This window comes from Hippocampus bargibanti, linkage group LG09 (assembly GCF_051943395.1).
Source record: "Hippocampus bargibanti isolate YZ-2025 linkage group LG09, ASM5194339v1, whole genome shotgun sequence".
NCBI lineage: Eukaryota > Metazoa > Chordata > Actinopteri > Syngnathiformes > Syngnathidae > Hippocampus > Hippocampus bargibanti.
In genome coordinates this window covers 16,287,567-16,302,150 of record NC_142742.1, presented here as the reverse complement: position 1 = coordinate 16,302,150, position 14,584 = coordinate 16,287,567, and the positions used below count along the sequence as shown (strand labels likewise).

Genomic DNA, 14,584 nt, shown 5'->3' with positions numbered 1-14,584 from the left:
CTAAAAGAAAATTTCTCTGGGGAAATTATTGGTCATGACAGTGACCCGGAAGGTCACTATATCATACTTATGTTGGCAATCTCAGATAAAAATGTTATCATGATTAATATATATGGGTACAATTCACGTCCTAAAAATATATTATTGTTAGAAGAAATTGATAAAAAAGTGCTGGTTACAGTACCAGTGAGTACTGGTTAAACAAATATCCAACTGCCTATTTAATTCTGGGTGGTGATTTTAATGTAGTTATGAATAACAAACTAGATCGACTTCCACCACCACCAAGTCAAGCAGTCTCTAATCTATACCTCATCACCTTCATGGAGAAATACAACCTATATGATGTTTTCAGAGAAAAGTTTCCCTCTCTAAAAACATATACTTGGCACTCTGAGGACCTTTCAAAAAAATCTAGACTGGATTACTGGTTGATATCTAACACAATCTCTGCGGACCTCGTTGAAGTAGACTACCACCCAGCACCACTGTCTGATCATAAAATAATCACACTTAAGGTAACCTTGACACCAGTTATGAATATTCCAAAGGCTTTATGTTGGAAGCTGAACAATAGTTTGTTAGCCCATGATGAGGTAAAGGAAAATATAAACAGGTTAATAAAGTCTCATTGGGACACAGCCCTTCTTCAAAACTCTTTCAGCCTCCAATGGGAACTTCTAAAATACGAAATCGGTAAATATATGAGGAAATATAGCAGCAATTTAGCGAAACACAGAGGAGTGGAAGAGGACAATTTTTGTGCTCAAATAATGTCTCTCTCCAGTCAATCAGCAACCCTATCTGAGGATGATCACGCCAAGTTAGCAGACTACCAAGATAAACTTGATGGTATATATAGACGAAAAGCATTTATCAGATCCAGGAGGCGTTGGCTGGAAGAATGGGAAAAATGCTCATCGTACTTCTTTAACTTGGAAAAATCTAAATCTAAAAAACAAACCATTGACACATTAAAAATTGATAACAAAATTGTTTCAGACTACCACAAAATCTCCTGTTTCTGCTCAAAATTCTATGGTAACCTATATACTTCCAACCATATGCAAGCAGAGCCAGTGTCAATTTTAGAGTCCATTACGTCCAATAAAACTACAGTAAAGTCTCGTTATATCGATATCGGATATATCGATAGTCCCGGTTATATCGATACTATTTCTATGCACGCACGGAGAAAATTACATGCAAACAGGGTCGGATATATCGATAGTCCCGGTTATATCGATATTTTTTCGGACTCCCTTGAATATCGATATAACGAGACTTTACTGTATTAGTATTAATGAGAAAAAACGATGTGATCAACCAATCAATCTAATTGAAGTGCAGGATGCAATTAAGCAGCTCAAGATGAATAAATCTCCTGGAAACGATGGGCTTACTTCAGAATTGTATAAAACCATTTCTGACCCTTTGGCTCCTTTCCTGCTCAATGTTTTTTCTGAAAGCATCTCAAAAGGCTCCCTCCCCTGTTCACTCTCTCAAGGTTTTATATGTCATGAGCCAGTTGACAGCTGGGCGGGGGCCTCCGCTCCCGCCGTTCGCCAGCTGCTGTCAATTTCCTCCTCATTGACTGTGGACATTTAAACCCGACGCTGGCACTCACCCAGCGTCGGAAGATACTTCGCCTCGTGCCATGCCAGTACTTGGAACTTGAAGCCAGTACATAATTTGCTTCGCCCGAGGAATGATTTTAGCCACGAACGCGTTTGTTTATTGCACCGCGTGGTAGGTTATTTTGAACCCCCGTGTGCCACTTTATTTTCTTAGTTAGTGTGGTTGGGTGGATTGCCGCCACTCACCCACTAGCATTGTCAGTTTGTCATTCTTGGTTTTGTCTCACGAACTTTTTACCGGGTCCGCGTCTTTTCGGACCCGCGCTTTATGTTAATAAATCCATTGCCTGCACCTACGCCTCTGTCCTGCTTAGCGATCCACCGCCAATCCCACACGTTCCTGCTCGCCAGCTGCCACTGTCGCCGTCGGAACGTGACATTATATCTCTCATTCCAAAACCAAAAAAAAGACACATCATCTCTTGAAAACTGGAGCCCTATCTGCCTATTAAATACAGACTATAAAATTTTGGCCTCCATCCTTGCAAACCGAATTAGAAAATCCTTACCGCATATAATTAGCGAAACACAGTCAGGCTTCTTGAGTAAAAGACACATTGCCAATAATGTTCGTCTTGTATTGTATATTCGTGATTATCAGGAACTTATTAACCACAATAGTTTTATTTTATTTCTCGATTTTTACAAAGCTTTTGACACTTTGGAACACCGTTTTATTTTTCAATCACTTAATAAGTTTGGTTTTGGAAACTACTTTACTCAGGCTGTTAAGACACTGTACACCAACTGCAACTCCTCAATACTGCTTAAATATGGTACATCCCCTCGCTTCAACGTCTCCCGTGGCATCCGTCAAGGTTGTCCCATTTCTCCCTATTTATTCTTACTTTCAGCACAAATCTTATCACTGTTGGTCACTGAAAGCGAGGTCCAAGGGATTGAAGTAGCGGGCAGGCAGGTTGTGATTAGCCAGGTGGCAGATGACACCACACTCTTCCTGAAAAATCCTGAGCAAATTCCAAAGGCCATAGCTCTGGTTAAAGAGTTTTCCAAAGCGTCAGGTCTTTCACTTAATATAAATAAATGTGAGTTGTTAGCTGTGAAATCATGTAATGAGTCTATGCTATACAACATACCTGTTAAAAATCAAGTGATGTACCTAGGTGTTGTCATAGCCAAAGAAGACGAAGAGCGTTGTCATCTGAACCTCGATCCAATAATTGATAAAACCAAGAAGCGCTTTAATCACTGGTTACAAAGGGATCTATCACTAAACGGAAGAATACTGCTAGCAAAAAGTGAGGGAATCTCTCGGTTTGTATATCCTACAATGGCTTTAAATGTGGATCCAAGCACATGTAAGACAATGGACAAAATAATATATAACTTTGTATGGAAAAATAAAACTCATTATATAAGAAACTCAGTCATATCCAGGACGTTAAAGGAGGGAGGCCTACATTTTTTGGACTTTACTTCTCTAATCTATACGTTTAAGATTAACTGGCTGCGTAATTATCTGTGTAGCCCTGATGCAATCTGGAATTTCAGTCCAAAATCCATGTTTTCCCGACTTGGTGGTCCGTCTTTCTTGCTGAAATGTAATTATAAGGTTGAAAAATTGCCTGTTAACCTATCAAAATTCCATAAACAAGTTTTATTAGCCTGGTGCCTAATGTACAACCATTCTTTCTCTCCGCATTCATGTATGATCTGGAATAACTGTCATATTTTGTACAAAAACAAATCACTGTTTTTGTCGAGATGGATTGACTGGGGTATCATTTATGTAAAGCAACTTTTTAACACAAACAATGTTTTAATGAACTATGCTGAGTTTCTCAATACGCATCAAATCCCTGTGACCCCTAAGGACTTTGCCATCGTTATGGATGCCATCCCAAGTGGTATCATAAGCCTGTTCAAGGGTCACTCCGCTACTCCCGACAGACCACCGCCAATTCCAGTGACAGAAACTACCCTGGGGAAACTCTGTTTCTCATCAATTGCTCGAAATCGGAACCGTGCAATTCGACATTTGTTTCAAAAATCTTTTGTGACGGTTCCCTACGTTGTTCATCACTGGAGAACGTATGTCCCAAATATCCCATGGGAAAAGGTTTGGACCCTTCCATATAAATTTTTCATCTCAAACAAACAAAGAGAAATAACCTACAAACTTTTGCACCGTTGCTATCCTGTTAAACATAAGATCCGGTCCTTACAGGATATATGTTGTACATTTTGTGAAGCTGAGCCTGAAACTGCAACTCACCTCTTCTAGGCTTGTCCCGAAACTACTCGCTTCTGGAAACACTTTGTCAAATACGTTCAATGTAAAATCACTTCTCCGTTCATATTTCATTACAAAGACATGCTGTTTGGATATTACAACAAGACCAACGATAAATATTTTATTATTAATTTATTAGTTTTTCTTGCCAAACATCATATTCATAAATCTAAATTTTGTGGGAGGAAACCCCTATTTGTAATAGTTCAAAATGAAATGAAACTATATCAGAAAACAATTCAACCATCTGCCGACCCAAACGCTATCAAAACACATGATTTGTTTCATGAAATATGGCATAGGATGATGTGCTTGCCGAATTCATCTGGGGTCCCCCCCCCCCTCTTTTTTGTCAATTTCACTATGTTGTGCAGACTCGATGAAATGTTAAAACCCCTGGCAACCCCCTCCTCCCACTCTCTCTCTCTTCTATTTTTTTCTTCTCTCCTCTTTTTTCTTCTTGTATAATGATTATCTGTCAGGAACCCCTATTTCCTGTGCGATCAGGTACTGTCTCACACGCGATTATGTCACCTAATGTATTTTGCCAACTATTTGGAAAATATCAAGTATACAGAAAGATTTGCTGAGACACACCTCAGATCATGAGCTATTCAAAACCAATGGTTTTGTTTACTTTTGTTGTGTTTTGTTTGCAGTGTTGTTTGTTTGTTTCTGTTGCTTTGTATGTTTGCATGCCATTTGAAAAAAAAAAAAAAAAAAAAACAAGGCTGCATGGGTAGTCCCCTTCAATAATGAAAGGTGATATGGATGAAGAAAGGAACGAATTGAGTCGTTGGGCCACTAAAGTGTTCAGATTCCAGTGGTGAAACCAATTCGAACTGAAGGGGTTTGGGAAAGTAAAGCCAAGCCTATAGCCTTGATGGCCATTAAAGTGTTACAGTGAGACCTCAACTTACAAACACCTTATCTTACAAACTTTTCGTCTAACAAACATCACATTTCTGAAAATTAAACCTTATAATAAGCACTATTTTCATAATACACACCCACCACGGCTGGCGGAGTGATCTTCGGCGGAAGCACACGGCCGAACAGCACCAGAGGTTAAGTTACCAACAGTCCTTATGGAAGGTGACTCACCATCAAAAAGGTAAATAAAACTTTATTTTATAGCAGTTTATTTCTTTAATTACAGTCCTCATGTAATGTGCCTCTCTTTCCAAACAGCAATTCCCTTTGACCTTCGACCTCCAACGCCATTCGATCAAGCCATCAATGACAATCACAAATGTAAATAAAGTGACTTTATGACTTTATTCTTTCATTACAATACAATAGCACATTTATTATACATAGAATAAGGTATGTTGTGTGTAGTTTTAAGGCTTATTTCGTTGAAAAGTATATTTTATGGAAACCCGGGAATGGATTATTCCCATTTTAATGGTTTCCTATGGGAAAATATTTTTTGAGATACACACTTTTCGCCTTACACACTCTGTCTGGGAACCAATTAAGTTCGTAAGTTGAGGTCTCACTGTACGTTGTAAACACCAAACTGTTGATGTTTGTGTTTTTCCTGCCATAATTATAATAAACAAATAAGTAAAGGCTTGAAATTGTTCACTTTTTTTGTGATAAAGTAATATTTTTTGAAAACAAGTATGGAAATAAATTCCCTTGATATTAAAATTTTCTTGGCACTTGCATCAATTGCTGTGATCACAGAGCCAAATTTAGATAAGATCAAGCAAGAAAACCTTTGTTAGTCTCACAATAGAGAAATTTACAGCAGCAAAGTTATGAAAGGAAGAAGTAGAAGACCGAAATATTGGACCTTCTTTTTGATCCTTTTTTGAGGAACAAATGTCAGTCTTACCTCCAGTATAATAACCCCAGGCATATGAAAGCCGACTGGTCACCCAAATGGCTCCTAGTACTGAAGCTGATAACTGAGGATTAAGAAACAGCAAAAACATTTTTTTATAATCCACGTAATTAAAAATGTGCTTTGTCATTGTGACAGTGCTTTTCGGTGCCGAGTATGGTGCTGTTATCATTATATTCATCTCAAAGAGCAAAGATAACTTTTGCCCGTCTCACAGGCGTTTTAAGAAAAGATTCTGACGAATATCTTCAACATAAATTGAAATAAAACATACTGGATAGACGAGGGCTGCGATGGTCTGGAAAACAAGCCACTGAGGATACACCTCAAGAGTGTTCTGGTGGGCTCTCTGGATGCAGTTGAAAACTTGCTCCTTGTCACTGTACATTGTTGGATACTGTACAATATACATGACAATCATTTTCTCAGAAAGTAAACCCACATCGATTCTTCCAAAACAAGCAGCAATAAGTACAAAGTATATCGTTATGGCTTTGTCTAATCAACAGCTTTCGTTGAAATGAAAACACCACTACCTTAACGCCATACTTCTTCCTGGCAGCTCCAACTTTGACAGCTAGATAAGCAAGCATCATCCAACTGTAAAGGTAAGTGAAGATGACATATCCAAAATTGGAGGGCAAAACAGTAAGAATATCCATCTCAGAGTAATTGTTAGCTTCGTTGGCAGGTCGTGCAGAAAAGATCCGGGACAGTCTGATGTGTCGTTCGCGAACAAATTGGCGGTTGGAGCCGACTATTTTCATTGACCGACTATTTTAAGTGACCAACTGCAGACGGTTCTTAAAAGGGAGCCGCTTGAGGAGCCGACTTAATCCCCTGCACACCTTCGGTTGAAGCCATACGTGGTTGGTCAAAATCCGTAATAAAAGATGGGAGAAACACACACGGGCGCGCGCACACGAACACGCACGCAGGAACGCACGCGCACACAAAAAGAGTATGTGCTTATTTCCCTTTCCCCGCCTTTTTTGTGACGTAAAAAAACAAGATGTTTATTTTCCACCAATCAAATCAACGCTCCTCAGACACCGGAAAAGGATAACTCCAATTAGTTGAATGTTTAAGTAAAACAAATACATAAATTAAATATGATAAATTGTAAAAAGCACACAAGACCACGTAAATATAAATTTGGAAACTAAACATGCGTATGTGCTAAGTCTATTTTGTGGCGTAACTAAATCCCAATAGACAAATCAGACACCGGAAAAAGAGCAACACGCACACGCACGCACACGTATACGTACATCGCGCCGACGTGGTGCCGCCAATGCCGGGGGACCCTCCCCCAGTTCTCGTCATGACGGTGCCGAGCGCCGACGCCCACCCACTTCGGCTCTCGCCTTGGGCGGTGGACACCCCCCGGTGCCATCACACGGACGATTGCTGTGCGAGAGTGAGATTCTGGCTGGCCAAAATTGTCGTACTCGTTGCTGGGCTGCTAGGGCGTTGCGGTGCCAGCGCAGAATTTAAATGTAAAAAAAAAACTAGGGTCTGGTGGTTGTGGTCGTAAGGATGGGTGGTCGGAAGTCACGCCGGTCGTAAGTAGGATGTTACCTGTACTGTGAGATTTTGGGGATTAACCTCCTTTTCAATTCCTTGATCTCCTTGATGTGCGTCTCACCCTGACGCATATCACACGCTTGAAAATGGTATAAAAGCAGCTGTTGTGGGACAGAGAGAATCAGACTCATCTCGGACTCAGACCCAGACAGACACACCGCTCGCAGAGACCTGCTCAGCATCGCACGGAGTTTCACAGCACAACTTGCTCGACTCCACGCCACGTTCAAGCTCTGAGCGTCACCTGCCTGGGAGATCTGACAACGAACCTACTTACAAATAAAGAGAAACATCAAGCTCTTTATTGGCGAGCTAGCCAGGAGCATTTTTCCCTCCTCCTCAGCCCAATCAACGACATGGAGCTGTGGTTCCAAGTGGTTGACTCCCAATTCGTCAACCGTGGCATCACCCAGGAGAAACTCCAAACTCCACTATGCGATCGCTGCCCTCATCTTCGACCCTCCGGCTGAAAATCCTTACTCTGCCCTGAAACAGGAAATCCTGAGGCAGACCACCCTCACGGAACACCACAGGTACGCAGCCTTGAGGCATGACGTCGAGCTGGGGGACAGCCGGCCCTCCCAGCTCCTGCAACACCTCGAGACGGTGGCGGGCAACAGCCTCAAGGACCAGACTTTCCTGCGGCATGTCTTCATAGAGAAGCTGCCCCCGATGATCCAAGCAATCCTGGCAACCACACCACCCGACTCCACCTTGCAGGAGTTGGCCTCCCTTGTCGACAAAGTTGCGGAGGCGTACGCGGGGCAGCCTACCGTTTCTGCCATGCAGTGTCCTCCGACGCCAGGGCCCTCGACTGATGCTCTCCAACTGCTCGTCGACGAGATACGTGCCTTGCGAACGGAAATCCGGGAACGCAGCCACAGTCGAGAGCACCGCCGTAGTCGCGGACACCGCCCCATTCGAGAGCGCAGCCCAAGCCGCAACCGGAACCCATCCAGCGCGGACCCCGACCTGTGCTGGTCCCACCAATATTGGGGCGACCGGGCCAAACGATGCAGCGAGCCGTGCAAGAAGTCGGGAAACGGCCCAGCCAGGGAGTGAACACGGCTTCCCACTTGCCTGGCGCCTCCACAACCAGCCACATCATTTATGTCTGCAACTGCACATCAAGAAGACGATTCATGGTGGACTCGGCTGCTGACATCAGCGTTCTGCCACCTTCCCGACGCTGGAGTGTCCCTGCAAGCTGCCAACCGCACCACCATTAAGACGTATGGCCAACGGTTTCTCAACCTCGACTTGGGCCTACGTCGCTGCTTCCCTTTTATCTTCACCATTGCCGATGTTCCTCACCCCATCCTTGGCGCGAACTTCCTGCACAAGTTTGATCTGTCCGTCAACATCCGCAGGAAGAGGTTGACTGATGAGACGACCGGCCTGTCCGTGCACGGTAGGACGGGCAACCCTGCGCTTCTTCATCTCTCGCATGTACCATCTCCTTCATCTTTTCCATTTCTCACGCTCCTTCGACGATTCCCCGACCTGACCAACCCCAGTCGGACGACCCTACCTGCTCCCGACGTTGTTCACCACATTGTGACCACTGGTCCCGCGAAGTTTCAACGTTTTCGCCGCCTTGCCCCGGCAAAACAACGGATTGCTGAAGCCGAATTCAACCACATGCTTCAGCTTGGTACTATCCGTCCATCGGACAGCAAATGGGCCTCCCCGCTGCACATGGTCCCCAAGGCGAAGGCACGTGACTGGCGTCCCTGCGGTGACTTCCGAGCACTGAATTTCGTCACAGTTCCTGACCGCTACCCTCTTCCTCACATCCACGACTGTGTGTCCTTCCTCCACGGACAAACAGTGTTCTCCACCGTCGATCTGGTAAGAGCCTACCACCACATCCCTGTCGCGAAAGAGGATGTGTCGAAGACGGCCGTCACCAACCCATTTGGCTCGTTGGAGTTCTTGCGCATGCCATTCGGCCTCCGGAACGCCTCTCAGACTTTTCAATGCTTCATCGACTCTGTCCTCCGCAGTCTTGACTTCTGCTGTGCCTACATCGATGACATCCTCATCGCCAGCAACTCCCAAGACGAGCACCTGCAGCACCTGGAAACGGTCTTCAAGCGTCTGGATGAGCACGGCCTGGTCGTCAACTCCGACAAGTGCGTTTTTGGCCAGTCCAAGGTCAAGTTCCTCGGTCACCTAGTTGATGGCAAAGGAGTACGCCCTCTACCCGGCAAGGTGCAGGCCATCCGTGACTTTCCCACACCCGAGATGGTAAACCAATTACAACGCTTCCTCGGGATGGTAAACTTCTACCTAACTTCTTCATCCCGAACTGTGCCGAGGTTGCCCTGCCACTAAACTCGCTGACTGGCAACAGGAAGAAGCACGTTCCCGTCGACCTCTCCTCCGAGCAATTGATGGCTTTTCAACGGCTGAAGGATCTCGTTGCCGACGCAACACTCCTAGCTCACCCAAGCCCCGATGGTCAGTTGTCTCTCATGGTTGACGCCTCCACGGTTGCAATCGGTGCGGTTCTCCACGACGGCCTCAATGGCGACTCTCGACCCATCGCCTTCTTCTCCAAGGCCCTCCAGCCGGCTGAACGCCGATACTCCACCTTTGGCCGGGAACTTCTTGGTGTCTACCTCAGCGTGAAGCACTTCCGGCACTTCATCGAGGGTGGACGCGTCATCATCTATACCGACCACAAGCCACTCCTCTCCGCCATCCCCTCGGTATCGACGAAGTACCTGGAGCGAGAAGTTCGGCACTTGGACTACCTCTCGCAATTTGACCTTGAGTTTCGCCACGTCCAGGGGGCTCAGAACGAGGTCGCAGACGCCCTTTCTCGAGTTGAGATCAACGCGATCCAGTTTCCCGACGGTCTTGACTACGATGAGATGGCAGCAGCCCAGGTACGAGAAGGTCTGGCCGACCATGCCAACGACTCCAACATCATCGCGGTCCCTCTCCATAACTCTGGCTGCACAATCCTGTGCGTCCAGTCCGATGGCGTCCCTCGACCACTGGTTCCCGACTCCTTCCGGCGAAAGGTGTTCGACTCTCTGCACAGTCTCGCTCATCCTGGAATTCGTGGCACGACCAAGATGCTGGCGAAAAGGTTTTCCTGGAGAGGACTGCAAAGACACGTGCGAGACTGGGTGCGCGGCTGTCTACGACCTCAAAGGTCCAGCGCCATACGAAGTCACCCGTGGGAATTTTTGACACGCCGGACGCCCGGTTCAGTCAAGTCCACATAGATCTTGTCGGACCCTTTTCCCCCTCCCATGGCTTTCGGTACTTGTTGACTTGCGTTCACCCGGTGGTGCGAAGTCCTTCCCTTGTCCGACTGCGGGTCCGAAGCTGTTGTCGGTGCCTTCCTCCAACATTGGGTTGCCCGCTTTGGGTCACCGAAGACCATCACCACCGTTCGTGGAGCCCAGTTCGAGTCTGCACTATTTGGCAAGCTGTGTAATTTTCTGGGATGTGAACGAAACCGGACGACTGCCTACCACCCAGCTGCGAACGGCATGGTGGAACGCCTCCATCGCCAACTGAAGGCCTCCCTAATGTCTGCCGACAATGCCGAACACTGGGTGGATAACCTGCCTCTGATGTTGCTGGGCATCCGTTCCACGCTAAAGCCCGACATCAACTCGACTCCAGCGGAGCTGGTATATGTCACCAGTTTACGCCTGCCTGGTGAGCTGCTCAACCCGGCCGACCCTACGACTGCTGACGTCAATGATCTGCTCACCCGCCTCCGGCAGTTTGCGCTGGCTCTGCGGCCCAGTCACCACAAACATCGTACCAGCCGACGCACGTGGATCCCGCACTCCTAACGTGTACGCATGCCTTCCTGCGGTGTGATCGGGTGCGTAAGCCCCTCCAGCCCCCTTACGATGGCCCGTATCTCGTCCTTTCCCGTGGTGAGAAGATGTTCCGGATTCAAATCAATGGCCGCGAGGATACAGTCTCCATCGACCGACTCAAACCGGCAGTCGTAGAGCCCACGTTGCCGTGCTCCCGAACACCGACGTCGGCCACCCCACCAACAACGCCCCCCATGTCCGGTGATCGACCTTCTTCGTGCCTGGCCTCTCCGTGTGGCCGAACGACCCGGAACGGCAGACGTGTGCACTTCCCAGAACGTCTCACCTCCTACCGGCTCTTCTGAGCGCGTCCAGCTCGGTTTTTTTCCGGCGTCGCTTTCCCCGACTTCAGATCCAGGAGGGGAGCCCTGTGGCGTCACCGGTGCGCACCGCCGCTTTAATGTCTTTCAATTCCTTGATCTCCTTGATGTGCGTCTCACCCTGGTGCATATCACACGCTTGAAAATGGTATAAAAGCAGCTGTCGTGGAACAGAGAGAATCAGACTCATCTCGGACTCAGACCCAGACAGACACACCGCTCGCAAAGACCTGCTCAGCATCGCACGGAGTTTCACAGCACGACTTGCTCGACTCCACGCCACGATCAAGCTCTGCGTGTCACCTGCCTGGGAGATCTGACAACCAACCTACTTACAAATAAAGAGAAACATCAAGCTCTTTAGGTCTTCCAACACAACGACCTGAAGCACACAGCCAGGAAAACCAAGGATTGGCTCCGTAAGTAGCATATCAAAGTTCTAGCATGGCTTAGCCAGTCTCCAGACCTAAACCCAACTCTGTGTTTCTCATAAACCTGACTGATCTATCGAGAAGACCTATGTGGAGGAGTGGGCCAAGATCCCTCCTGGAGTGTGTGCAAACCTGGTGGAAAAACTACAGGAAACTTTTGACCCGTCGTACCAAATATTAACATTCATTTTCTCAGGTGTTCAAATACTTATTTGCAACTGTATCACCCAAATAAACTGTTAAAATATCATGCATTGTGATTTCTGGATTTTCTTTTTAGTTTATCTCTTTCGCAGTGGACATGCACCTACAATTAATATTTCAGACCCCTCCATGATTTCTAAATACTTATTTTCTTCACTGTAAATAAAGCCATACAAATTTCAAAAATGGTATATTGTATGTTTTTTTATATTAGTCATTTCTTTTACATTTTTGAAGTTAATTGATTTACACAACAACAAAACTGAGGACCCATTCGAGATCCAATCCAAAAGAACCGGCTCTCTAAAGAGACGGAATTCCCATCACGTCAGGACTAGGTAAAAATGAACAATTATTGCGCTCACTGAGTTGGTTATACAAATAATCGGGAGAGCTGACATAACCTTTCGATTGGCTGTGACATAGCGTGCCAATGAACTTTGTGCTTAAAAAAAATCGCGAGTGATCTACATTGTTTGCCTTGTCGCGGGATTTCCACCGATAACATTATGGCATCATCTTTTTATATTTTGTCTGCTTAAGACAGCTTGTAATGTTTATATTCCTTACATTGTTATGTGGATTCAAGGATTACACCGTCATGATTATTGCTTGCCCGTAATAACGTGAACAGTTCATAACTTCTACGTTCACCCAGCACACTTTTTTTACTGTAAAAATGCAATGTTCATGCATGTTAAGTTTCAGAAATAATAAATAACAATCAGAAAGCCTTTCATAGGCCCACAATGGGGACATTTGCAATCCACAGCAGCAATTTCAAAGGGGGTGGGGTGGTGAAAAGATAAATACAAAGTACTTTATTCTAAGCAAAATAGAAATGTCAGAGGACCGAAGTGTATAACTGTGCAAAAATGTTTCATAAAGAACTGTACATAGTGCAATTATAAAAAACATTTAATATTTTAAAATGTATTGAGTCAAGATAAGGTGGAAGATTTAAGTACTTGGGGTCAAGTGAAAAGAAAGGTGTATAAAACGGTAGTGAGACTAGCCATGATGTTTGGACTGGAGACACTGCCACTGCAGAAAAGACAGGAAGCAGAGCTGGAGGTAGCAGAGATGAAGATGTTGAGGTTTTCTTTGGGACTGACCGGGTATGGTAGAATCAGGAAGGAGTATATCAGAGGGACAACTCATATTAGAGGCTTTGGAGAGAAAGTCAGAGGCCAGACTGAGATGGCTTGGACGTGTCCAGAGGAGAGAGAGCGACTATATCGGGAGAAGGATGCTGAGCCTTGAACTGCCAGGCTGGAGACGGAGAGGAAGACTAAAGAGGAGGTTTATGGATGTTGTCAAAGAGAACATGGAGGTAGCTGGTGTGAGAGAAGAGTATGCACAAAACTAGGTTAGATGGAGGACACTGATTCGCTGTGGCGACCCCTGAAAGGAAAATCCGAAAGGAAAAGAAAATAGTCAACATAAGGTGGCTGTGCTATTTACAATACAGTGAACCCTCGTCTATCGCGGGAGATATGTTCCAAAAATAGCCCACGATCGGTGAAATCTGCGAAGTACAATGTAGTCAGCTTTTTTTTTATTTTACAATGCAAAACTGTACATACTGCAGAATGAAACAAAAAATAAAACATCTTTTTAAAATAAATAAAATAATGTAAATGTAATAATGTAAAACAATATTTTGCTGCTGCGCCTATTCGTCCTGACTCCGCTGCGCTGTAGCGTCTTTTTACTGAAGGAGTCTTTCTCCGAGAGAACATTGTTATCGGTAGTTGTTGGCACTCTCTTTTTTGTCTCTTTTTTTGAGAATAGAGAACAGCTCAAAGCCAGTGTGTTTGATTTTATTCTGCTTTGTTTGCAGTGTTGTTTCTTTTACTTTGTTTATACATTTGCATTCCATAAAAAAAATCCCTGAAAAAAAATCTGCGCTGCACTGAAGCCGCGATAAGTGAACTGCGAAATATCGAGGGATCACTGTACAAGAGAGTCCAGGTTTTGTTTTTTTTTATTGACAGAGAGTCCAGCGAGCAGCCCAGGACAGAACAGGCCCTCTTGACCAGCCGCTCCAGTCTTTTTCTGTCCCGGGTGGTGATGCCGCTTGACCAGCAATCGGGAGATTTTCATACTCGCGACTCTGGTGCCTGTTAAAACAATGTGAGCGTGACAAAAGTGTGAATTAGAAGTAAATAAAACATAAACATGCTTTCATTGTTGATTAAAGGACAACCGACACCATTTTTTTGTTTCCTAACTGACATCAGAAAAACGTTTATAGTATCTAAAATACACAAAACACGCAGGCTGATATTTTTAGTCAAATGCAAAACACCAATAAAAATGACCTAGTGTCCCAAAACTGCCACTAAATGAGCTCGAAACTGGGTAGATTCAGAAAGTCCAGCCCCCTTGTTCGTGACATCACGCCAGGATACTCCTTCACAAACTGCCTTGCTCCAGAATCAAAAC

General features: G+C 45.1%; 1 protein-coding gene across 1 annotated transcript in view; it reads right to left on the bottom strand.

The window, feature by feature from the left end:
• mgst3b (microsomal glutathione S-transferase 3b) overlaps positions 1-6,660 on the bottom strand; it is a 29,025-nt gene extending 22,365 nt beyond the window's left edge. The window contains exons 1-3 of the mRNA XM_089004569.1: positions 6,280-6,660; positions 6,018-6,140; positions 5,735-5,807 (exon numbers count right to left, since the gene is read on the bottom strand). Of these exons, the coding sequence (XP_088860695.1) occupies positions 5,735-5,807; positions 6,018-6,140; positions 6,280-6,510 (427 nt within the window). The 5' untranslated portion in view covers positions 6,511-6,660. The remainder of the gene's footprint in view (positions 1-5,734; positions 5,808-6,017; positions 6,141-6,279) is intronic.
• Between the last annotated feature and the right edge of the window lie 7,924 nt (positions 6,661-14,584).